Source organism: Numenius arquata, chromosome 3 (genome assembly GCF_964106895.1).
Source record: "Numenius arquata chromosome 3, bNumArq3.hap1.1, whole genome shotgun sequence".
Taxonomy (NCBI): Eukaryota; Metazoa; Chordata; class Aves; order Charadriiformes; family Scolopacidae; genus Numenius; species Numenius arquata.
The window spans coordinates 72,453,175-72,478,424 of record NC_133578.1 but is presented as its reverse complement, the minus strand read 5'-3'; the positions used below and the strand labels follow the sequence as shown (position 1 = coordinate 72,478,424).

Sequence of the window (25,250 nt, the reverse complement as noted above, 5' to 3'; positions counted from 1 at the left end):
CGGGCCCCCGGGCGCCCGCCGCCCCTCGCCCCCCACTTCCCCCGCGGATGGGCGCACTGCAGCCGCCCGGTCCCCCCCGGCTCCGCCGCGCCGCCTGAAGAAACTTGGGGACGGCGGCGGCCTCCGCCCCCGCGCCGCGCCCCGCCCGGGCTGCGGGGGATCCTTCCCCGCACCGCCGCGACAACTTCGCGGGGGGACCCGCCCGCCGCAGGACTCCGGTCCGGGGCCGCCGGCCCTTCGGCGGGGAGCCGCCCAGCACCCCCTTCCCTCGGCGGGGACCCCCTGCCCCTGGCCTGGGTGCTGGGGAGGAGCGGGGGTGCCCTGGATGGCCCTGCGCACTGGGACGGCTTGGTTTGGGCAGGTCCTGCGCAGAGTTTCCCGGCTCCAGGGCACCTGGTCCCGGCGCTCCAGCAGCCTCCTGTGCCTCTCCTCCTCCCAGGAGCCGGAGCAGGCGGGCGGAGAGCGGCCGCCGCCGCAGCACAAGCTGCCCCGGAGCAGCGGCAGCGGCGGCGGCGGCGGGCGCCGCCAGCCCCCCCGGCAGCTGCCCCCCTGCTGCGGTTGCTGCGGACTGTCGGATCCCCGGGCGGCCAGGGGGGGACATGGTCCCCTCACTCGCCCCTTGCTGGCGGCCATGAAGAGGCAGAACGTGCGGACCCTGTCCCTCATCATCTGCACGTTCACCTACCTGCTGGTTGGGGCCGCCGTCTTTGATGCCCTGGAGTCCGACAACGAGATGCGGGAGGAGGAGAAACTCAAAGCCGAGGAGATCCGGCTCAAAGGAAAGTACAACATCACCAGCGAGGACTACCGGCAGCTGGAGTTGGTGATCATGCAGTCCGAGCCTCACCGGGCCGGCGTCCAGTGGAAATTTGCCGGCTCCTTCTACTTTGCTATCACAGTCATCACGACCATCGGTGAGTGGGGTGGCCCGCAAGGGCCAGTGCCAGGGCTGGGGCAAAAGCCCCCCTGGTTGGGAGAAAGGGGGGAGAAGGGGGCATGGCATGCAAAGGGTTAAGTGTGTAATGAGTCTTTTTGGCTTTCCTCCTGTGTTATGTAATTTATTGCTCTTCATGGGCACTTGTTGGACTTGATGGTGTCCCGCACCGCTTCCTCTGGAGACGGAGGATGGGTGGGACTGGAGAGGAGTGGGACTGGCCTGGTTGGGGGATTGGTGCTGGCCAGGTGGCTGCCACTGAGCTGTGGCTTGGGTGGCAAGGAGGAGGAGGGAATAGGCAGGGTGATACTCTCCCGGGGTTCCCCACAGAAAGAAGGAGGTCCTGTTGCCACCCTCTTCCTTTCACCTTTGCTTAAGAGACATGGGAAAAACTTAGGCAAAAGACAGCTGGATGAGGATGAAGACGATGAGGGCATGGGAACTGGATCAGCTGGGAAAGCCCTTCATGTATCCAAGCGTAGCCCTGCTTTCGCAAACTTTGTTTTGGCATTGGCAAAGGCTGTGGTGGGGGTTCCCACAGCTGTGGTCCCATCGCTGGGCCTCTCCCGGGTATTCCCAATGTGTTCCTGAAGTTTTTATTGCAGCTGGAGCGTCTGATGTACCAACAGGTCACAGTCTGTGTCTCCTCTTTGTGGGCACACGGTCTGACAGGCAAAACAATGCCCACTGTCACATCCGTGCTGTCCAGCTTCCCAGATGTGCCATTTCCCTGGACAGTCGAGGGACAGTCAGTGGACACAGCCACAGGCTGTCATTTTGTACATCTCTGCTTCCCGCAGCTAAAGTGGAGCGTTTTGCCTAAAGTTTGCTTCTGTGCCGTAAAAATAAATACAACAATAACTAGAGGCTGCAGAGTGCACGCAGAACTGCGCTGCAACTCTGGCTTTGGCTTGATGAGCAGGTTTGTTCTTCCTGGGTTTGAATTCATTAAGGTGGATTTACTGAGGCTGTTGATAATGTTCTTCTCCCAGCACTTCTAGATGCTCCCCCCTAACGAGATCTGGAAAGACCTCTCTAGCTCAGTGGCTTTTTGATAGTGCATTATATTGAACAGGACACGAAAGACTAGCTCTTTTATTAATACAGAAGGACTCGATCTTTGTACCAGTTAGGGCTTGTTACAAGAAATTTGCACGTTGCCACCTGAAGATACTGACCATTTACAGTAGAACGAGCTGTCTACTGCCCTTTGAGCAGTGTCTACTTGCATTTGTTTGACTGGATTCTATCTGGGGCAGTAAAAATTTTCTTTGAAAGACCGTCTGACTGTATAAAGCCTATTTTTACCTAGAAAGATAAGATTTTAAAGGGATAATCTCCTTTTCTATTACTATATATATATGTGTATATATATAAAATACATATATTAGTAGGTTATAGAATATAAAGTAGAATGTAACTTTGGCTAATGACTTAGATTTCCTGCTGTTCCTTATGATGTCAGAACTGTCCTTCCTCCTTTGGTCACTGATTCTCTTTTCCTTGATCTGTCTCTTGTCATTTCTTTGTGCTAAATGAATACGGGACTGTAATGCCCCTATGGATTACAACCAGCTTTCCACGCACACATCTGTGTACTCACAGTGTCCTCTACTCCTGCCTAAGAGGTGGCTGCAATACTTTCTGCATTCTTAAACTCAGTTGGTGACAGGTAGAAAGGGCTGTTTTTACAGTATTTTGCTGTTTTGATCATATTTTACCTGGAAACAAGTACAACTTGCTTGGGAAGTTTTAGCATTTTCTCCTGCAAAGAGCTGGGATTTGTTTAGGAAGCTTGGAGCACCTAAGCGTGCAGAGGATGGCGTGCATTTCTGTAGGCAGAGGTGCTTTGAGATGTCAGAATTGTTTAAATTTAACATGTATATAGCAACTGGGAACCACTGGGAGGAAGAGTGATAATAAAGAATGGTGCATAAAGACAGACGTTCTTTTACGATTGTTCATTTGGGAAACCCTGCTCCAGGAGGGTATGTGATCTGTCTTTCAAAAGTTTATTAATAGTTACTATCTGCATCTTGCCAAATGCACTTCTGTTTTGTGTATCATCTTTTCAGTGCTAAAGTAGCTTTATGATGTTATCTGGTGTACAAGTAGTCTGTAAAAGTGAACATGGAAGGTTTTTCTTTAATTTCTTATTCATCCTAAAAGAATTTGGTCCAAAGGAAAAAAAAAAAAAAAAAAAAGACTTCCTATACGTAGGTTCTCAGGAAAATAAGAGAAGGTTTCTCTCTCTGTTTCTTGCACGGGACACTGATCTTAAATGTTCATATTAATCTTTTGTGATGGTTCTTCTTTTTAATCTGATTCTGTGTAAGCTCTCACATACATTTTCTTCTCCCTCTGAAATCTTCCAGACAGACTTCAAGAGGCACATGCAATGGTGTACGCATTAGTGAACACGCTGTAGTCAGTAGGTGCTCCTGCAAAAGTGCATCTAACTAACCATCACAGGCTGATTTTCAAAAGAGAGTGAATAAAAACCTTCGCTGCTTAATCTGGAGTGGTACATCTCTCTGCACAAAACTTCTGTTCATGGGAGAGCGATAGGAATCAGTGGACCACAAAGTCTAGCAATATGCATATGATAACAGACTAATTTATGTCTAACTTAATTGCTCTCCTTGAGATTGCCGTGCTAGCAACACGTCTGAAGCGATTACCTCTTTCCTGCCTTGATTTAAGCTACTGTGGCTTTAATTTAATCGCAGCCGGTTATCGCTGGCCGTGGACCATGAGCCAGCAACGATGATCGGTAGCCTGGCAGGGACCGCCGGACCCGGAGAGCGCGGCGCTGGCGGGCGGGGCTGCCGGTGGTGCTGAAGGGACAGCTCCCGGCGTGGTGCTGGAGGGACAGCTCCGGCCGTCGTCAGCTCCGGTCGTCCCCCGCTTCGTCGGGTAACCTGACTGGCTTGTTGCTTCCAGTGAAAAGACATCATTATAGACCTGTTGGGACGGGAGCATGCAAAACTGAAAGGCTCCCGTGCCAGGCGAAGTGCTGAGATTTGGTCAACTCTCACATTTCCTCCGATCTATGGCGTTTGGCTTTCATTAGAGGGTGGGGGGTTGTTGCTCACTTGTCAAGCTGAGTACTAAAGAAGCGAGGGCTATTCAAGTAAATGGAAACAGGTTTTTTCACCTGTGACACAAGTTTTTTTCTAATCTCCGGGTGCAATGGTGTTTTTTTCTATTTTTTTTTTACAACAAAAAAAAAAATTAACAACCGCAAGTGCTACAACATTTGACGACTTGCTCTTAAAACCCATTAGCAGAAGAAAAAGACCCTACTTTCACAATGTTTGGGTCATGTTTGAGTTCTGTGAAAGTTTTTAAGTGATCAAAAACAACGAATATGCTGTTCTTGGCTCTCACCAGTTGCTGAGTTTATTTCGGGATTATTCTCACTTCAGAGTTAGCTGGTATTATTTTCTATTCATTTCAGTTACATAGCCAAAATGATGACAGGGAACAATTTAATCAAGTTCTCCATCCAGCTATTTGTCTTTTATGAGATACACTGTAGAATACTCCCCAGAGTTCATGAAGAAGCTGGATAGGATGGATGAAAACACCAACTTTTGAAAATAAAAGGTAATTCCTGGGATTCCTACTAAGTTTTAATGCCCTTTTCTACAGGTTTATAAGAGTGGGTAAACTTCTTCTATGTAAGCAGGTGTCAACACTGTCAAAATGTGTTATTGGTATGGATATCGCTCCATCGTTTAGGCCTTAAAGGGTGATAGTCATACTTGATTTAACACCAGTGAGCTCTAGTAAACACTGAATATTTCTGGAGGCTTGCGCAGAATGTAAAGAACTGAAAGCTGTTTATGTCACCCTAAAATGAACTGAAACAACAAACAGATTGAGGATTTTTATTTATTTATTTTTTTTTTCCTGAGAAGTGACTGTAAGGAGAGCAAAATTCAGACAGTGTGTGCTGTGAATTGCTAGTCTCCTTTTCTAGCATTTAGGCCTTTGTTTCCAGTCTCAAACCTACTGTATGCAGTGACTGAACTATCCTGGTGAACAGAGACAAAATAATTTTTAAGAATATGGTACAAAACCTGTAATGGTGAATGGATAATGCACCTATTGACAGCTATTTGGCTACTGAGTAGCTAAACACTGAGGAACTGTCTACATCCAGATGAGGAGATTACATATTTCTGGCAGACAGTGGCCTGACAGGGAGTTTGAACCTGCATTAGTGAACTAAGCAAACACATGCTTTAAATCCATTTCAGGATAGTGGTTAAATCTCCATATACTTTCTCTGCATCACTTTGCTCTTCTAAAATGGGTATAAAAATAGCAAGTTGGTAGTGTTGCAACGTCTCTAATTTGGTTTAGAAACAGACATAAGTGTTTTTATGTGTGAATTATTTTGATAGTATTGCTCCTCTTTTAAGAAAAGCCTCTGGTGTCTGCTCTTGATTTTTGATGGATGGTAATATTTAGAGGCAGTCCACTGAAAAGCTTTGGGTAGGGAATCATAGCAGATGGACAATTTGCAATGGAAAGAAAGAAAAGAAAGGAAGAAGACAAGACAGGAAAAGGGAAAGACAGAGAACAAAGACACCAACGTTTTGGTCAGTTAACTTCTACATTCATGACTTGCCAGGACCATGAAGGTCATATCTCATATAAAAAACCCCAAATAAACACAGAATAGATTAAAGCCACTTTATTATTGTTAAACTCAAGTGAAAGTAAAGAGCGAGATTTTCTGGTGATAGGAATGCTAGTAGATGCACTGGAGTAATGAATCTATTCATTCACACCATCTGAAGCTTCAGTGGAGAATAGTGGATGATCAGGGCTTGTAATATCTGTTACTGGTATCTCCTAGGCAAGGAGGAGGTTGGCTTCAGTGAGCTGCAGGAAGATGCATAGAATTTTGCTCCCCTGCATAACTAAAATACTCTGCAAGATCTTTGCTCGCTATATTCTTTGTCTCATGGAGAATTAAAAAAAAAAATCAAAAAGAGTGTTCTGCTAACACAGAGGGGACCTTGTGGCTACTTTGCTCACATATTCATAGAAACAGTCCTGGAGTTCTTGAAAACTGGTTTTGCAATGATACCTCACATTCCTGCCAGAGGCACATTAGCAAAAGCTTTTTAAAAATCACTGATAAGCAAGGCAAAAATACAGCTCAGACTGATACCAACTGCAACTTCCTGCTGTATGGCTTACTGGCAGTGGAAATGCAATATCCAGTATGAGTCTGAAAACAGTTTGGGGGAAGCATCGAGAAGCCTCTAGCCACTCAGCTGGGTGATGCTGTCAGCAGATTTCCTTAGCGTAACCAAGCTTGAGAAATTAGTCTCTTGTCATTTTTTAGGATTTGGTGTCCTTTGATTTCCTCCTAACTATTCGTAACTTTTTTCTTTAACTGAAGTGCGTGAGATTTAGATTAGGCACGAGGAAGCTCTTTCCAGCTGTCAGGGTGGTTGCGTGCTGGAAGAGATTGCCTTAGGAGACTGTGGAATCTCCACTGTTGGAGCACTGTAAAAAGAGTTTAGACAAAAAATCTGTCAGGGAAGCTTAAGTTATAGCTGCTTTTGCCTTAAGGGAGGAAGATGGACTGGCTGACCTCTTGAAGTCTTTATCAGCCGTATGCTCTATGATTTTCTGAATCTTCCTTTTTCCACATCCTGAGCTCTAATAGTTCCTAGACTAGCTTGTTTTTCTTGAGAGAAAACCAAAGATGTTTGAAATTCCGTTCTCTCCACTATATGGTCTTTGCTTATTGATTGTTTTTCTAGGCAGTTAACCCGTTTACATGCCTTTGCAAGTGTCAGCATAGAAGTATCTGTATTTGTCCACTGACAAGTCTGCAAGCTAGAGGTATTGGTGAGTCTTTTGGGAAAGAAGTTTTCTGAAGAAGAAAATGATCCTGCTGATACAAGGATGGTCAGCAGAAATTCACAGGGCAGAACTGGGAGGGAGAGGAGGTGTTCTAGGCTAAGAATAAAGGAAGAAGTTTAGCTGTTAGCCATGGGCTTATTCCTGCTTCAAGTAAAAAGAACAAAAATCCCTTTGCTTTCTCTGGGAACAGCATCAGAATGATCGAGGCTTGATCAAAAGGAAAACTGATTAACGGAGAGCTTGTGTTTTGGATACCATGGGTTTTGAGACAGATGCTGCTCATCTGGTCAAGGATCAGAATGCTGTTGTCTTCCTTCGAAGGCAATGTGAGCTGAGGTGCTTAGTTCCTTCAATGCTGAAGCATATTCCTTCATAAATGCTGAAAGCCATGCTCATGACTTCGAGCTGGAGTTACACAGCACTTTATATTCAGAATGCTGTACTGACATTAGGTGATTCATCTTCACAACACCTCTGTGTAAAAATTACCTTCAATTTAGAGACAAGAAGATAAAATGACTTTCTGAAGATTCAGGTTGGGAAATATTTCTAATTGCCAAACAGCTCACTTCTCTCTCTGTCAGACCACATGGCATTAGTTTATAGCCAGATTAAACAGTGAAGATGAACCAAAGGCAGAGATCCATAATGATTTCAAGGTGATATTATCCAATTCCTGCAGCTTAGGTCTTCTGACACGCACTAACAGCAGAACCTGGAGCTTTATTATGTGAAGGAGCATATATGATTCTGCGTAATTATCTCTGTTATTACTACGTGTCTTCTGTCAAAGGCCCTTTAGGGTTTTTAGGTATCCGTTTTCTGTGTATTTTTGCTGAAAATCCTTGACTGGATCTGGATAAAGGCCACATCAAATCCCCCTCCCTGGTAACAGATGCTAGCAAGGACGCTTGCTGGTGATGCAGAACTAATCAGTAAGAGTCCTTGCTGCTTCTGAGTTGAACTAAGAGGTTACTGTGGACTTGCAACAGATGTTTGCTGTGTGTAGCAGGCCTAGTCATCTCTTTTCAGCTTGTGGATATTTTTGAGTGAAGCCATGGACGACTTCTGAAATTTCACATATGTAGATTGCTGTGATGCAAATTACATTGAATTCGTTACCTTCTCTGGCCTATAGTCCATGAAATATACTGACTTCAAATTAAAATATATGGATTGAGTCATTCTCCCAGGTTACCTGTACTCTACCAGGTGTCTGTTTGATTGCTTGTTGATTACCTTGAACTAACATTGATATTGTTGGTGATGTAGCTAAGGCAGTTTCTTTGAGAAAAGTAAAAGGGTTGATGGATTAGGGAATGTTAGGCAAAAAATCCCCAGAAGTTAAGGCCTGATCCAAAGTCTGTTGTCAATAATGTTGTAAGAGAATATTTTGAGTCACAGTAGTTTTGGATCAGGCCATTATTTGATGTGAATTCTACAATGCAAGGAGCTCTATTCGATAGCAAACCAACTCCTGGTTGAAAAATATCTGTAACAGCAGTTTTCAGATTATTTTATTTTTTAATAATGAAGCAAACAGAGTTTGTGGAGTTAGAGCATATGTTGACTTTGGCATTTATACTGATCTTTATTTTTTTAATTGAAAGTGAAAGGATAAACTACATGCCTACTCCATACCTTAAACTTGGAGCCAAGAGAAATCTTGAGGAAGAATGTTGATGCTTTTTATTCCATTTATTTATTTTGGTGCTGGGTTTTTTTTTTTCATTTTGCTTTCTTTCATTGCTGCCAGACAGTTAGCAGTGTCTTCTGATCCAATCTCTTCTGATCCACTGAGAAGTGTTTTGGTTTTTTTTGAAAGTGTATTGCACACTTCTTTTCTGTTTTGGGGGAAGAACTCCTAAGTTTCTTAGAAGATTTTTTCTTTTTAAGAAGTTAAGTGCCCATTTTTTAAAATATCTGGCCAATTGCCACGAGAGGCTTGTGTGGTTGTCAGCTGGTTAAAGGGTTCAGTGTCCTTTTTAACTGCTTTCATTATGGAGATGATTGGGGCATATCAGTGAAAGACATATCTCTATTAAGGACTCATGTATTTGTTACTTGTTAGGATGATTAGGAGGGAATAGACTCTATTGTCCTTTCAATTCCTTGCACCAGCAAGAAAGAAGAGCTTCAGAGAAAAGCAGGCAAGTAGTGGGGTTAAAAGATATCTAATGGGAAGTTGGTTGTCTCCTTGTTCCCCATCACAGAAGAGGATCGCTCCCTATGCTAGCTGCGGGATCCTTCTCTGAGAAATTTCGCAGAGAGCTTTAGGGCACAGACTGATGAATGAAACCTGCAGCAGCTCTTTCTAATTGTATAGTGCGGGAGAGATTAGCTATGAGGAAATGTTCGTAGACTCACAATTTAGGGATATTCTTGACATATTGAAGGGAAGGCAGAAATAAGAGATCTACTCCCAAGGCAATTGGCACTGTCAGCAGCTTCTAATGTATGCTACTATTAACTTGTTACAGAGATGTTTTTGGGTGCAGATGGAATATTTTATTTCTTTCACCCTCTTTTCTTTTGATGTCCTCTAGAAAGGATGTCCTCCTCCTGTTTAAAACACGACAGGCCATTGCTATGGGAACTGTATCAGAAATTAACTGTCACAACAAACCTGTGACCACCTGGAGTTTTGAGTTGTCACTTTGCTGCATTTCACACCAATCTGGAAGTTTTCAGGACCAGACACAGTAGGAGAAGGCATTGAATACTCTTCTTTCAAAGGTCTAGACCTCCATTACTTGAACAAATGAACAGTTACTGTTAGAATCATAGAATCATTTAGGTTGGAAAAGACCTTTAAGATCACTGAGTACAGCTATTAGCTGTTAATAGTTTGGACTGTATGGTGAAACAGGTCTGACCACTCAGTGAAAATAGTGTTATAGACAGTAAAAATTTTTAAAAATCTGCAGTTTGGTACTTAGGTTAACTTCGATCTGGAAACTTGGGGACCTGCAATAAAATGAACTCCAGCAACAAGAAGGATGTAGAGCCCTGAACGTAAGGCTCTGCATGCAGGCTGTGTCGTATAAGATACTGCCTCTGAAATCTTTTAAAACTGTTCATGAAACTCACCATTACAATCTTGCATCAGTGAAACACCTCATACCTGCAGAGGTGACTTGAAGTCTCAGTGCTCTCCCATCATTTTGCTGGTCTTTGGGAACTTCTTGGGCTTGCAGAGGTAAAGCAGGAATTCTAGAAGAATTCCTTACAGGACAAAGCATATAGTATTTTCTGCTGAGGACTAAAACCAGTAAAGAGGTGCCCTTTCGGCATTATTCAGGATTGTTACATATACTAGGCTGTCAAAAGAAGTGGATTGGCCTAGACTACTGAAGAGGAAAAAAGCATGTTTTGGGATGTGGAAGTCTGGAGACCAATGTTCAGGGAGTGCAAGTCTCTCCCAGCATTTGAAGGGATCTACCCACGATCACTCCTGTTGTGGTTTCGGCTGGGATGGAGTTGACTTTCTTACTAGCATCTGATATAGTGCTATGTTTTGGGTTTGGGATGGGAATACTGTTGACAGTGCACTAATGTTTTTTGGTGTTGCTAAGCAGTCAAGGCCTTTTTTGCTCCTCACACTACCCCACGAGCGAGTAGGGTGGGACTGCACAAAAAGTTGAGGGAACACAGCTGACTGCAACTGACCAAAGCGATATTCCATGCCGTATGATGCCACGCTCAGTATATAAACCTGGAGGAAGAAGAAGGAAGCGGGGGATGTTCAGAGTTTACGGTGTTTGTCTTCTCAAGTAACAGTTAAGCCTTATGGAGCCCTGCTTTCCTGAGAATGGCTGAAAACCTGCCTGACCACGGGAAGTGGTGAATTAATTCCTTGTTTTGCTTTGCTTCTGTGCGCAGCTTTTGCTTTACTTATTAAACTGTCCTTATCTCAACCCACAAGTTTTCTCACTTTATCTCTTCTGATTCTTTTCCCCATCCCACCATGGGGGAAGTGGGCAAGCAGCTGCGTGGTGCTTGGTTGCCAGCTGGGGTTAAACCATGACAACTCCACCACATCATCCTTAAAAGTCCCTGATCTACTGTTTGTTTGCTCCCGGACACCAAATATGATTTACCATTGCAGTCTTTTTTGCAATATTACTTAGGTGTGTTAGAAACGAGATAAAGCTAATTCTAGGCAACTGATAGTTCAAACAGCAACACTGGATCTGTGCCATCGGAAGCACCTGGAAATCCCAGTGATTTGACCTGAATCCTTCAGTTGACCTTTCAACTCATATATTGAAAATTCTCAAACTCAGAGTTTTTCCTCTCCTTTGCTGTTTTATGTGGGAATGAACATCCCAAGAAGATGAAGGAGATGGTAGCTGTTCAGTCTGTACTGACGCCCTATCAGCTTTTGCATTCTTTTCTGGTTTTTTTGTCTGACAAACAAATAAATGATCAGTCTTCTGGCAGCAAAGGCTTAAGCTCATGATTTGCTCTTAAAACACATCCTGCCTAGTAGTAAAAGGCCTGTTATTTAAAGGGCACTTTTCAAAACAATTAGGGCTTTAGTAGCAATGTGTTTGCCTTAATGAGTGCACTCTGCCAATCAGAGAAAACAACATAAGCTGATACCTACTGATGTAGGCCAACAGAAGAAAATTAGCGGTGTTACAAGTCAGTTCATGAATGTGTTACACATCCAAGAGTTTTATTTTAGTGCTTGAGAAGCACTAGGTATGATTCAGATTCAGAATGGCCTCAATTTTGTTTTCTTCCCAAATATCCACCCCCAATTATATTTTCATTTAGAAGTCTTTGTACCACTATGCTTGTGATCGCTTAATCAGTATGGCTTGCATTCAGCTCTGATTTGACTTGTTGGACTGGCACCAGAGATAATTTTTCATAAAGCCTCAGTCTTACTATGTTGCAGTCATTTTATGACATTTGAAGTCAATGTCCTTATGATATAGGTAGGTCAGCTGCTGGCTTTTTGGTATGATTTCTTTTTTAAAGGTTTTGAGAGGTTTTTCTTTTCTCAAGATGGGCTACAGTAAAGGCTGGTGGTACTAAAGAGGCAGATGTATATGGTACTGAAGAGGTAAATGTGGCTCTACATATCTGGCCATAGTTATCACAATGGAAGTTGCTGGCTTTTGAGCATATGTGGTCCTGATTTGGATAACTAGCTGAAACCTGACTACAGGTTGGGTGATGAGCAATTAAAAAATATTTTCACATCTCTTTGAAAAGAATCCAGTCTGGGGAGCTTTTCAAATCTGACCAAAACCACAGCCTGTTCCTGAAGAACCTGAGTGCAGCACAGTGAATAAGAAAAGCTGTTAAACAACAGCAAGGAAGAGTTAGAGTGGTCACAGAGAAATAATCTTTCTAGCAGTGATACTAGGGAAACACTGAAATACATTGCCTGGGGAGGGTGTGGGCTCTTTTTTGCTAGGTCTTGAAGAACAGGATAGACAAGCATCTGTCAAGAATGGCCTATGCAAACTGTCCTGCCTTGCGGCAAGGTATGGACTAGCCTCCTCCTGCCTTATTTTTAATGGTTCTGTACACACACAGGCTGTTTGAAGTTTGTCTTGGATCTTGCTTGGGATCTATGTAAATTTATCTTGTCCTTTTTTGCTGAAGGTTCCTACTTCCCTGAGGGATTATCAGTGCATTCAACAATTTTTTCTCCAGCTGAATATCTGGATAAGAATCAAACCTCTTCTCTAAGCAGCAACTGTTCACTGTCAGCAGTGTCACTAGTTTTTTATGGCTGCTGTTTGAACAGCTCTACCAGTGGCTGTTGCAGGGAAAAACAAACACATTGCCTATCTTTAAAAAAGGGACAGGAGAGAACACGAGGAGTTAATGCTCAGTCAACCTAAATTTGATACTCAGAAAGATTTGACCAAGCTGTTAAACAATCAGCGTGAAAGTACCTAGAGGATAACAAGGGACAAGGTGGAACAAAGGGAAATTTTTCTTGAGTAACTCATCATACTTCTCTGGGCTTTGGGTTGTTTTTTTTTTTTCAATAGAGTAGCTGGTCTAGCTGATAGTGGGGGAACAGTAGATCTTCAAATTTATTACTTATGTGGCATTATAATAGCATTGAGTTCTCATAATTACAGTAGAAAAACATAGACTGGATGGAATTGCCACAGGTGGGTCCAAGGTCTGGATGCACACACACTGTGGGCTAGAGGTTGCACTGTGGCTGGACTTATCACATGTGTGAAAAGTGCATACACTGTGCAGATGGTTGTAAATAGGGCAGAAAATACAAACCCAGTGCCCCCCTGCTACATCTGCTACCGCATAATTTCACAAAAGGATATAAAAAAAGCAAAAATATTTATCAGTAGTTTTCAGTCAAATTGGATGGACTTAACATGTACAGCCTTACAAGGGTCTGTCTTGTGGTTGGTGCTATTAAATTTTCCAATTAATGGTTTGGCTGATAGAACAGAGAGTACACATTTTAATTGTGAGAGGGGCAGCTTTCACTTCGGAGGGCGAGAGCAGAATACAAAATGGTTTTGATAAATTGTAGAAATGCTCTGAAATCAATATGATGAAATTCAACAGAGACAAGTGCGAAGTATTACACTGCAGAAGGAAACATCAAATGCACATATCGAAAAATGATGTCAACTGACTAGATGCAAGCACTGCAACATCATGCTGATAAAGTGGATTGCAGTTTAAATATGAGTCTATGGTGTGAGATATTCAAGACAGGCAAGTGTTGGATGTAAGTCACAGAAGGTAGATATTCTGTTTTTTTGGTGTTGGTAAGGCTTCACCTTGAAAACTAGGTCCAGTTTTGGGAACACTGCTTTGAGAAAGGAACAGAAAAATCAAAATACCTTGAGAAAACTTGACCTGTATTCAGTGTGAAGTAGACAGAGATTGTTTAGTCTAGAAAAGAAATATATGAAGGAAGGAATAATAACAGGCTTCAATTATGTGAAAGGTTATTGTAAAGAGGACAGTGATAAGTTTTTTCTACATATCTACCCAAGGTTTACTCCTCAGCACAGTAGATGTAGGTTCATTGTCAGCTGTGAGTAATAGGCTATTTATATGAATGGATTAAAGAGTTGTCCAACATGCATGGGCTTGGTATACCTCAGCCTGCCTCAGATCTGAATGGACTAGGTTACCTTCTGAGGTCCATCCAAGCCATGTGTTCCTAGGAGCTGGGTGGGTGATAGTTGCTCTGCAGGAGCTGACTGATGAGTTAAATAAGCCTGAAGTGATGGACTGAAGATCTAAGCATGCTGAAACAGGTCAAATATTTTGTCAAGGTTTCTCCCAGCCCTCGGTTTCTGGGATTATATACTCTATAGATATTTCTGGGTACCATGCTAAATGTACACCAACATTTGCTATCTGGTAGTGGACTTTCATTACGGTCAAGGCTGAACTTGCCTTTAAGACAGCTGCTCTGCTAGAATGGGCATCAATATGTATCTTGCAACCCCTGCTCATTTTGCATTTTGGGTTACAAATTCTGTCATGCTGAAACAAAGAGGTTTCTCCTCTTTCCCTAAATTCCATGCATACAAACCAGCAATTTCCATAACACAGACAATCATCCAATCTGTTATCTTGGCAGACACCAATACCTTTCTACTTTGGAGGAAGGAAATCTATCCCATAATACACCTGTGCAATATATGACGATGGTGATTTTGTTGCTAACCCCCGCAGCAATCAGTTTATGCCCTCAAGCATGGGATTTGATTATCCTTGTCATTATCTTAGCTACAAATGTTATTAGCAGCCATAAAATTGTCCATTAAAGTGAGAGGAATTACTTGCCTGCACCAAGGGGAGAACAGATAATTTACTACATAGATTTTAAGCCCAAATGCACTTTTTTTCTAGAAGAGCCCTCTAAGCCTTTGTACAAGCCTCCATTTTTGTATTTCAAAACCTCCTTTCCCTTCCGTGGGCTTCAAGGATGGGTCTTTACACTGTAACAATGAGACAGATACATGTTGTTTTTGAAATAACCTTGAGATCATGACCATATAGTTTTTCACCTTCCATGGCTTCTTCTCTAATTCTGGAAGTGAAGATGCCCAAACTTTGCCTGGGTTCCCTAATTTCTAGACTTCAGTGTTGGTCTGGGCTTCATTTACACACAAACAATTCTGGATGCCTTGGGCTGACTTTGCACTCACGGACCGACTGTACATCACTGATTGAGTGTACGATCAGTTGATCTGCTCCTGGCAGGGTCATTTTTACAGGTTTACTTGACACTGCAATACTAGGTTTTTTATGAGAGGAAGAGATGATGTATCACAGGGGCCAAGAAAAGATGCTGTGTCTGAGTGGGTGAGATCCAGGGTAGTGTCTGAAAAATTTCTTTGTCTTCACTGGGACTGGCTGATTCATTCCCTTCCCACCACCCTGTTAATTCCTGTTCATATATCAGCTCACCGTAAAGCTGCATATTATTCCCATGTGGTACTGCGTTCCCGCCCCCTTCCATCAACAGGGAGTGGGAGAGATCACCTACGTCTTTCCCAACAGACAAAAATGGTGGATCCTGACAGACTGGGACAGATTCTGATCACAGTTGCTCTCTGTAAATCCTGTGGAACCTGGTTGTTTTGGTGTATTTGTGGCTTTAAACTGAGATGAATGTGTGCAGAATCTGGTCTGGAGAGCCTGTATTTTGAAGGAAGCATCCCCTCCTACTCACCCAACAAATTCACACACACACAGAGTGTAGCATCAATATTAGCTCTTGTGGCAAATGGAAAATGTGGCAGTGGCCTGAAAGGAAGAGAAAATGTTCTCAAACAGGGCTTAAAAAAGTAAATAAACAACATATAACCAACAAAATCAATACAGTTCCCTATTAGCTATTACAGATACCTCTGTCTTTGTCTCCATCATACTGCACACATTTCAGTGCTGTGGAAAATGTATAACCCAGGGGATCTCATTTCAGAACTTGGAGATGGTATATTAAATGCAAGGTCTGGGATAGAAGGCCTGACAGAGATTGATGTTAAATAACAGAAGAGGTTTTCCCTTTCCATCCCCAAAAGAGCATTAACTGAACTAAAGAAGTGTAAATATATATCCAAATGGTTATATATTAATGGGTGTTACAATGATATTAGAAACAACTCCTCAAAAGCTCTTTTTTTCTGAGTCATCTCCACTGACTTAAAAAATGACTTTGTAAGAACAAGCATTAGGTTCAGGATGTCCAAGAAGGGACAGGCTTTCAGCTTTCTGCATTCTAAAAGCTTTATATTCCTCAGCTGCTCTTCTGCTTGGAGGGAATCCTAGACAGAAGAATGTCCTTATGCTTTCCAGTCTATGCCTCATGGCCTTCTTCCTTTACTCTTCACATCTTCCAACACAATCAGTAACATTCAGGCTATCCTTTCAGGCTTCTCTATTGAATTTTTTCAAGCCAAGCTGCTCTTGGCTGCTGAAGGCATTCCCTCGTCTCCTCTTTTTTTGAGATCTTGATGTCCCTATTGATCCAGGAAGCAAGAGACGGGACTGTGGACTAAGCAGGTGGTTGACGATCTTCCTAACCAGAAGACTGTGTTATCAACTGTCTTGGTGGAAGTTGTGTTAGATTTAAAAGGAGGAAATGCTCCTGTGACCCAGGGCCATTCTTTGCTTGCTTGCCTAATACACATAATATCGGGGGAACATACTGTGTATTTTGAATGGTGACTTTTGCTTCCATTCACAGTGCAGAGCTCTTTGCTGAGGAGAGTTTTTCTGCACAGCACATTGGTAGAGACTTTGAAGAAGAGGAAGAAGCTGGAAATGTCTATTAGAACAAAATGGACCATTGCTTGGAATCCTTCATTCAGGTGATTTCCTGAAGAAGAAATGTCTGCTTTTGGTGGTCTTCAGTCTCCCAGTGTTTTAGTTCTGTGTATCAGCAAAGATGTGTATGCTCACTGAGGCTGCTGGAGAGCCATAGGAGCTGTGCCGCACTGTGTTTGCATTTCTATTGGAATGATAGTATCACCTGAAAAGTAGATTGATAGATAGATAGACAGATAATTTATTTTCTTTTGTATGTAACCTTTCAATGTGACGTGCTCCAACTCTTTTACAAGTGTCCGTAGGCCCTCTGGGAGGTCCAAAGCCTTTCATCTTGAAGGAGAGACAGAAGTCTTTTGTCTCTCCTCTCCCTTCTCCTTCACCTCCCAACTGCAGTGCTTGATGTCGATCTTGCTGCTCAGAGTGCCTGCAGCGCGTGCGAGACCTGGGGGCCTGGGTTTCTTGTCTCTTTAATGGCATTCTGCGAGCTTGTGTTCAGAGAGAGACAGAAAGATCAATGGCTGTGCAAGTGCACTGCACTTGATTTTGCTTACACCAATATGAATCGATTGACTTCACTGAGTTATGAGGGATTTACAGCTGGGGGGAGAACAGATTCTGACCTAATGGCTCCAAAAGAGGCTTTTCTTGGATGAGCAATGTAATTAGAGCACTGGAACAGACAGATTTCGTGACTCATCTGTGGGTCTGCAGTCTTTTCTTTGCTTCTAGTAGGGTGTTCACTAATGTCACCACACTTTCATTTCACCCATGATCTAATGATGGACCAACCTTTGCTTGAACAGAGATCCCTATTCAGCTGCAAAGCATCCTCCAATCTTCATGTTACTGTACAAACTTTATTTACTGCAGAGCACCCTGGGAAGGGACCAGCAAGCTCAGGGCCAGATGCTCAGGGTAATGGAAAGTTTCCACTTTCTTCCTTTGTTGCAGTAAAGCAGAGGGTTAAAAAAACAGTAGTGAGGCAGGGAGAACAGATTGATGTCTGGGTCCACTTACTAACCCCAAATATGTGCCTTAGCAAGCGGCAAAATGGTGGAGCACATGTGCCAACATCAACCTGCTGCGTATGTCTAGCTAGAAAGCAGTACATGCATTTTGAGATCAGTAAAGCTCCTTTTCAGAGCTTTTCAGAGCTGGTTGGAGGTCTGAGGATGAAATATTTTTGTCAGAAAAGTTTTGGGAAACTTTTTGGACAACATTGCCCAAGTTTGGGGAAGAGGAGGTAATGGTGGGTGTAAAAGGGACTAAGCCTGTGTTTGGAATGAGTGGAGCTGAGCATAGTCACAAGGCTCAGGCTTGTCTCCTCCAGGTGTCCGAACGCTATGCTGGGCTCAAGGGCCTGATGGAGAGGTGGCAGCACTCAGGAGGTGGAGGTGGTGCAGCTTTGGCTGCTGGTTCTGTTTCGGTTGCAGTGCAACAGGAATTGGAGTTGGGGGCCAGCTGTTGCAGTGTGGCTGGTGGCCATGACCATGACAATAACAGTAACAAGATTGTGTGAGAGTTTCAGGAAAGGGTAGGGACACAGTGATGCAGTGGACTCAAGTTCAGCATGGTGTGGGAGAGGTAAGGCATAGACACCACATTTAACATCACTGAGGATTCCTCCGAAAAGATTGGGGGCCATTGATATGGGGAACCCAATGGAGGTGCCTACCTTACACGTAACCCTGTTCTTTGTGCCTGTGTGCTATCTTCTGAAGCCTTCACGACGTCAGTGTGCATCTGCTCCAAAATCACAACCTACTGCAGCTATAGCTCTGCTAGATTTAGCCTTCCTAAGGGCGTTGCTGCTAGTGTGGTACTTGGCTCAGATTGACAGACCCACCTGGGAAGAAGGTGAATTGCTGTGTGCTGAATTGTGTGCCTCGCCACTTGGCAGTGACAACAGCACAGCTATATCTGCAGTTGGATTTGATGTTGGTTTTCTTCTGATTAGCCACTCACTGAAACTTAGAGCCAGTCACAATGATTGGTCCTGTCCTTGGATTTGAGCCCTGATGCACCGGGCTCTGTACCAGCATGAAATTCAGGGTAATTTCAAAAAAGTGTCTAGAAGACCACAGAACTAAAGCTCCATTTTCAAAAGTAGCTTTTGCACTTAGGAGGCTAGTTTCCAAGCCAAGTAAGTTTGTACCTGCCAAATACAGGTTTAGAAAACAGGTTGGTGGGGGTGTGAAGTCATTGAAGAACATGTAAAAAATATGCTTTTCAGGATAGTTGAAAAAAAAGGGGTACAGGTGCCTGGTAACTCTGAGTCCTCTGGTAATCCACCTCCTCAGCTACCTGTCACACAAACTTCCCTTGGAAGATTTTCCTCTTCTGTTACTCCTGAGGGACTAAGTCACCACGTGAAGTATTAATGACAGCTGCAGTAGGTGCTTGTCTGCTTGTACAGAGAAGTCAAAACTGCTCTTTCTGCATGTTGGCTCACGAGGTACCAACTCCTGTTGATATTCACAGGCACTTGCTGAATACCTGTGAAATGCAGGAGTAAGTCACTGCCTTGGAGAAATTTCTGTTGCTTTGAAATAAGACACAACTGAGTGCAACAAGTAATAGGATGGAAGGAGAAGAAATAATGAAAATAATAGCAGTTATATTCTACCAATTGCTCTCAGTTGCCACCATCACTGACTAGCTGAAGAATTTATCCCAAGAAAGATACTGGCCTTGTGGGTTAATTCAGGGCATCTTTTATGTCCAAGATGCTGTGAGGAACAATGCCTGGAGACATTTTTTGAAGAAGCCAGAAAATGCTAGTCACAGCTGGCACAAATGGCGTTGCAGATGGGGAAGTGGGTGAGGAGAAATGGGAGCTGGGAAAGATGGAGCAGGGCTGTGTGGTCATGAAAACCTTGAAGATGTGGAGAAAAAAGAAGTGAATAGAGAGGGAAGGGTGAAGTTCTTGAGGTATTGTGCTTCTCAGAATAGAAGTGTTGACCTTGGTTTCCTTTGATGTTTTTTTCAAGATTGGTGAGGATGTCCCATCTGAATGGGGTAGCCTACAGGTACAGAACATCACAGCTTATGTGAGTGCTGTTTAGAACATGACTCAATTGACCTTCCCTGGGATGCTGGTGCTATTTGGACTTGGCTGAGGGCTTGCTTTATGCCTTGCATCATCGTGGGGATCTGGATGCGGGATGCACTGTTCTTTCTGAAAGAGTCTGAAGCTACCTATTTTATTTTTTAAGCCTCCAGAGATAAGCACTGTTGTATGTTCCCAGGCTATTTGCACTGCACAGCTATCTGTAATATGGTCTAACAGCATATGAGGTTCACGCAGCTCACAAGGCTGCGACGTAGGCAGGGCTGAAGCATCCCAGTACAGTGTTGCCTGAACCTACAGGTTTTGTGTGCTCTCAGCACACATCCTAAACATCAGTCTCATTAGTAGCACAGCTCTAACAGTCACCAACACTTTTCAGCAAACTTTGGGGTTAAAACACTGGTGAGAGAAATGTAAAACTCTTCCCACTGTTCTGACCTGTGGAGGTATTTGGCTGTGGAAACAGTCGTACCTCAGCAGGATTAGATAATGTCCAAGTAGAAATGCTAGACTTATGGCATTGAAGCCAGGTTGTTGATCAATAATCTGCAATCCTAATTTTCCAAGACCAGGTACTTCTTAATGACTTCAGCTGGATTTGCGGACACCTTCCAGCTTTGGGTGTCTTGAAACAGAGCTCTAAGGAGGGAAGCCTCTATTGCAAACGTGTGGCAGATATGCTGATGCTTCTGTTTTCAGTCTGGGGGCAGGGCCATGTAAGCCTTCCTGGAGCTGTTCTCTAGGTTAAACCACGCCCGGGGAGTACTAAATATTGTCATTATTACTTGTGTGACTGCCCAGAGAAAAATTACCTCAGGGAAGAAGGAACCGGTCAAATCCACTCTCCTGGCTGTGTCACCTCGAAGAAGAATTTTGATTGTGAGCAGCACAACTCCAAGCTGCCGTGATGCTCAGCTGCCGTCACTGTAATGCTGAGGCAGACGTGCCGCTTCCTCTCCGGATTGTGTATTTTGAGCACGTTTCAGTAGTGCTCTGAGTTAACATTTTTTTTCTCTTCCTCTACAGTGCCAGTCATTGCCTTTTCTTCATTTTAGTGATTAATTGCTCTAAATACTCCTGCTCCTGGACTGCGGGAGTACGATTTCTGAGCTGTATTTCATTTGAACTTGCTATGCAAGTACAAGCGAACTTGGGGGAGTGCACACACCCACGTATTGCTAGGTAGAGATGGTTGCCAAAAGGACACCAAGTAAAAGAACAGTTAGTTCTTAAACAAGGGTATAATCTAATAAGCCAAAAAAGAGAAAATTACATACTGGAATCTTCAGAGCCTTCTCCCTCCCCGCCCAGTTTCAAAATTTACAGCTAGTACAACCCCTGAGCAGTGATTTAAATATATATAGGCATCTGTGCTTCTAAGAAAAGGAAGTGTGTCTGTTTGGGGAGCTGTGTGGAATGAGTTGGTGGATCTCAGTCCAACTTCTGGCAGCCAGGTTTTCACATCACTCAAAGCCACCCCCTCGCCCAGCCCCCTTCCAGGGCTCCTGCCAAGCTCTTCATCTTTTCCTCGTATAATGCCACCTGCCTTAGCACCTTCTGCAGAGATGGAGTGTTTCTCATTTTTGGTTGTGGTCCTTCTGGGCTGGCACTGAGATGTACTGCGGGCCTGTCAGCCCCGCACGTGGAGGGTAGGGTTGGCTGTCTTCTTGCTCTCTCCCCTCATGGGGCTGATCTTTTGCACATTGCTTCCCGCGATCCCCATGTGTTAGACGCTTTTAGCCATCCCCATGACTGCTTTTGCCTGGCATGTGGCATTATCTTTTCAGCATGCTGAAAAGAGGCCAACGAGAAGGCACAGTGCTGTCTTGTGTTAGGACCACGGCACGTCTCCCTTCGTAGGGTGGACATGCTGACATGCACCCCTCCTAGGTCCAGTGCACCAGACATATCAGGAGCATGGATGTTGTCTAGGATGTGGTAGGATCACACTTCTTCCCCCTTTCTACACTGTGGCTCTGTTTTGTTACAGGCAAAAAGCTTCAGGACTCACAACAAATTTTGCAGCTCAGAAATAGAAGGTTATTTTGTGCTACCTGGAGGTTACAATTTCCTCCTCAGCTCCTAGGTGGAAAATCCATGGCTTGCTGCTCCCCTCCTTCATCTGTTCTTAGGATGTCCATTGCCAGGACCCTCAATCTGGTCTTGTTTATGTGCTGCCTTCCAGACCTGACTGTGCGAGTTATTTCTTCCAAAGCTGTCGCTATGCCTGGGTGTATTTAGCTGTTTAATGATCCTTCTGTGCCCCTTGAAAAGCACAACAGCCTTTTCTGATGAAAGCGGCACTCTGCAGGCTGAGTGCTTTTACCTTGACTCAAAAACTTAAAAGGAAATGTTAATTGCTTTAGTGGTGTTATTGTTGAAAAAGGCACCCTGGGCAGACTAGCTCCGAAAGATGAGTCCTGGTGCTGATAAGGGAGAGAGCAATCTATGTGAGTCTGTGAAAAGTCCATAGTGGCCAGGGCAAATTCAGAAGTGAAGTGGAAATATCTCAGTGATTCACTTTCCTTGCTGCTTTTGTCTGGAGATGGCAGAACCGACTGGCATCTCAGGGCTGTGTTAACTTCTGCACTGCTTTGTCACAGGCTCTGGGCTTCTTCCGTGTGCTGCCTGTGCTGCTTTTCTCTGTTATGGCAAGTGGCCAGCTGCGATGGAAATGCAAAGGGGAGAGGGAAAAGAGTCTCTTTAGGGAATGCATTAGTTACAGGAGTCATGAAGGACATGGGAAAGGTGCGTGCTTGCTCTTCTCCTAGATACAGAGATGCTGTGCATGGAACAGCACAATCAAATTCAATATTCATTCACGCCCTGGGGACTGAATAGGTCAGGAAAAGGTGACACAGCTCTCCAGGAACCTGGGTTCAGAACCAGGACACATGACCCCAGAAAGGGGACGATGTCCCAGCAAGTTCCCTTCCCCAGCTCCCATCTGCCATAAAGTAAAATCAACATGGCCTTGGAGTTGCTGGTGGTTGGAAATTTAGACGATGTGTCTTCATGTCTCAGGCTTGCTTTCTTTGGTGCACAGATGACCTGTAATGTTTTGATACCTCTCCTGTTTTGTTTATTTTTTCCCTTTGATTTTTGAGCTGTTCCAGTTACAACAGTTGCAGTTTTGCATGTGTGCAGAACCACTCCTCTTTTATCTCAACACCTAACACATATTTAGGCATCCTCGGGATCATAAATAGAGGTTACGAGAAGCAAGAGAAGGTAGGGAATGAGCACTTTCTACCCATGTTGTTAAAAATGAGCCATTCTATACAAAAGGATCCAGCAAGAGAGAGTACAAGGGAGGAAGCATGTGATGTTGTAGCATGGTGATGAGATGAGGAGGAAGTCTTTGAATCTGGTTTTTGTCTGCACTGGTTCTGGATTTTTTATTTCATTAAATACTTTAACAGTCACAACAACATCTCCCAAGCCCCTGAGACAAGGTTTTCAATTTTACCCTGTGAACTTCATGCATAAAGCATAGGCATCGCCACACCTCTCTTATAGGTGCTCAAGTATCTTACTGCTTCTAGCCCTTAATCTGACTGTGCCTCAGTTTTCTGCAAATGAAACAGGTATAACCGTGCCTCCATCTTCCCCTGCATGTGCAGTCTACACTGAGAAAAAAATCCTTCCCTTGTCTCTTACTATGTCTGTGTGGTACCTAATATATAGGTGCTTGGCTGAGGTTTTAAAAGCCCAGCTCAAATCCAATGTGCTATTTCAATATCAGTATGCACCTGTTATCATTCTCCAAATTGTTGGATTTTTTTTCTTTCTTTTACGAATTCATGCTCATTCTCCCCAAAGAGGTTTTAATGGCCAGAGAGAATTAAGGTACACAGCCTGTAAAAATCCTGACACTTAAGAAAAAGCAGCAACTTAAATTATCATCTCAAGTTATCACTGCACTCCGTTACTGCTTACCCTACAAAGTGCTGTGAGCTGTGAGGCAGCAGCTGGTTTGTAAGAGTGGACTCGATTGGTATCAGGTAGAATCAGAAATGCCCCATTCCATGCTGTGTTGTAAGGGTGGTCTTCTGCATAAGAGCATGGTGGAAGGTCTCCTATATGAGAGAAATATCTACTGTCTTATACGGCCACAAACCGGCTATAAATGGCATTTATTTAACAGTATCTCCAACTCATAATACGGAATGCTCACAAAGATAGCCTATAGTCAGCTAATCTTAGTGCTGGCGGGTGGGTTGGGGATAAAACAGCATAAGAAGCATCCTACTAGACAAATGGAATGGAAAGAATCTGTAGTTTATAGAGTGGGAAATAAATTGGCCTCAGCCAATCTTGGAAAAAAGGTAGCCTTATGCTCTGCAGGCTTCCAGGCAGCCAACTCATCCTCTGCTTGTTTTTTCTTGCTCTGTCATTCACTAGTAGACTCACTCCCTTTGCTTTAACCTTTTTTTCTTACCATATCTCAAGCTATCCCTACCCCCCATTTACTCCCTTTTTGATACTTAGCCCATGTTATGTCTACTTCATAGAATTTCTACTCAGGATCTGACGCTGAAAGGTTATAGAGCAGGCAGCTGTTACCTGTCAGAACTGTTGCTGGTAGGTGAACAGTGATGATTAAAATTAAAAAGTACCAATTAATGCTTGTTTCAACTATTCAATAGCCTACAAAACTGGGCGCTAGCCTGAGACATTCATAACATTCTCAGAAAGAACTTGGCTTCAGGCTTCACGGGCAACTAAGAGTATTTAATCCTAGCACAAGATCATATTTTTCCCACTCTTTGACTTTTTATTCGTGAGTAAGGGAAGACCACGGCAGTGTGGTAAAAGCAGTGTGGCAGAACGTAGCTGCTTGGGTTTAACACCACAGTTGTGATGGTGTTTGCATGGGTTTCCCCTTGGCTTTCAAATTGTTCTATTTTTCTGGGATGATCCTTCTTTGTCCTTGTCATTACTCCAAAGAGAGCAAGCATTCAGGAGGTGGATGGACTAGTCTGGTAGTAAAGATAGTGGTTGGATGACATTCGTTATTATTGCTCTGGTAATGGCTCAGTAAGATCCATAGAGAAGATTAGGTCCAAGGGAGAGAGAAGGAAATAGTGCTATTGGAAGCTTGGTGGTGGGATGTCAGGATTCAGGTCCTTCGTGAATGGAGTTGTGTCACTCTAATGACAGTGCTTTTCCACCTGAAATTCCGTCCTGCTCCTAAGAATAATCCTGTGTGACAGAAGCGGTGTGTTCCCAAGCAGGGGGGCAAGGGCTGAATTGACACTTTCGATAAAAAATACAGGAAAATTACTTTCTATTCAGTATCTGTCCTCATTGCTGCAAGGGTATCCACCTGGGCATCCCATATGTCTCCAAGGAGAAGCAGCGACCCTCTCTCCAGCGCTGGAGTTGAGCACAATCTCAGTGCAATCAGTTCTGTTCCTAAAATGAGTGGGGGGCTCCTTAATATGTACCTGCAAATGCAATGGGAACTTCAGAAGTGCACCCTGTGATCTGCATCCTTCGGTAAAATCTAAGCAGGCAGAGAGGAAGAGAGAAGAGTGAACATCTTGTTCAGCT

The 25,250-nt window shown here is 43.7% G+C and overlaps 1 protein-coding gene across 1 annotated transcript in view; it reads left to right on the top strand.

Moving 5' to 3' along the window:
* Positions 1 to 325: 325 nt before the first annotated feature.
* The window catches only part of KCNK9 (potassium two pore domain channel subfamily K member 9), an 86,757-nt gene continuing 61,832 nt past the window's right edge, over positions 326 to 25,250 (top strand). Inside the window, exon 1 of the mRNA XM_074145638.1 lies at positions 326 to 914. Within this exon, the coding sequence (XP_074001739.1) occupies positions 326 to 914 (589 nt within the window). The remainder of the gene's footprint in view (positions 915 to 25,250) is intronic.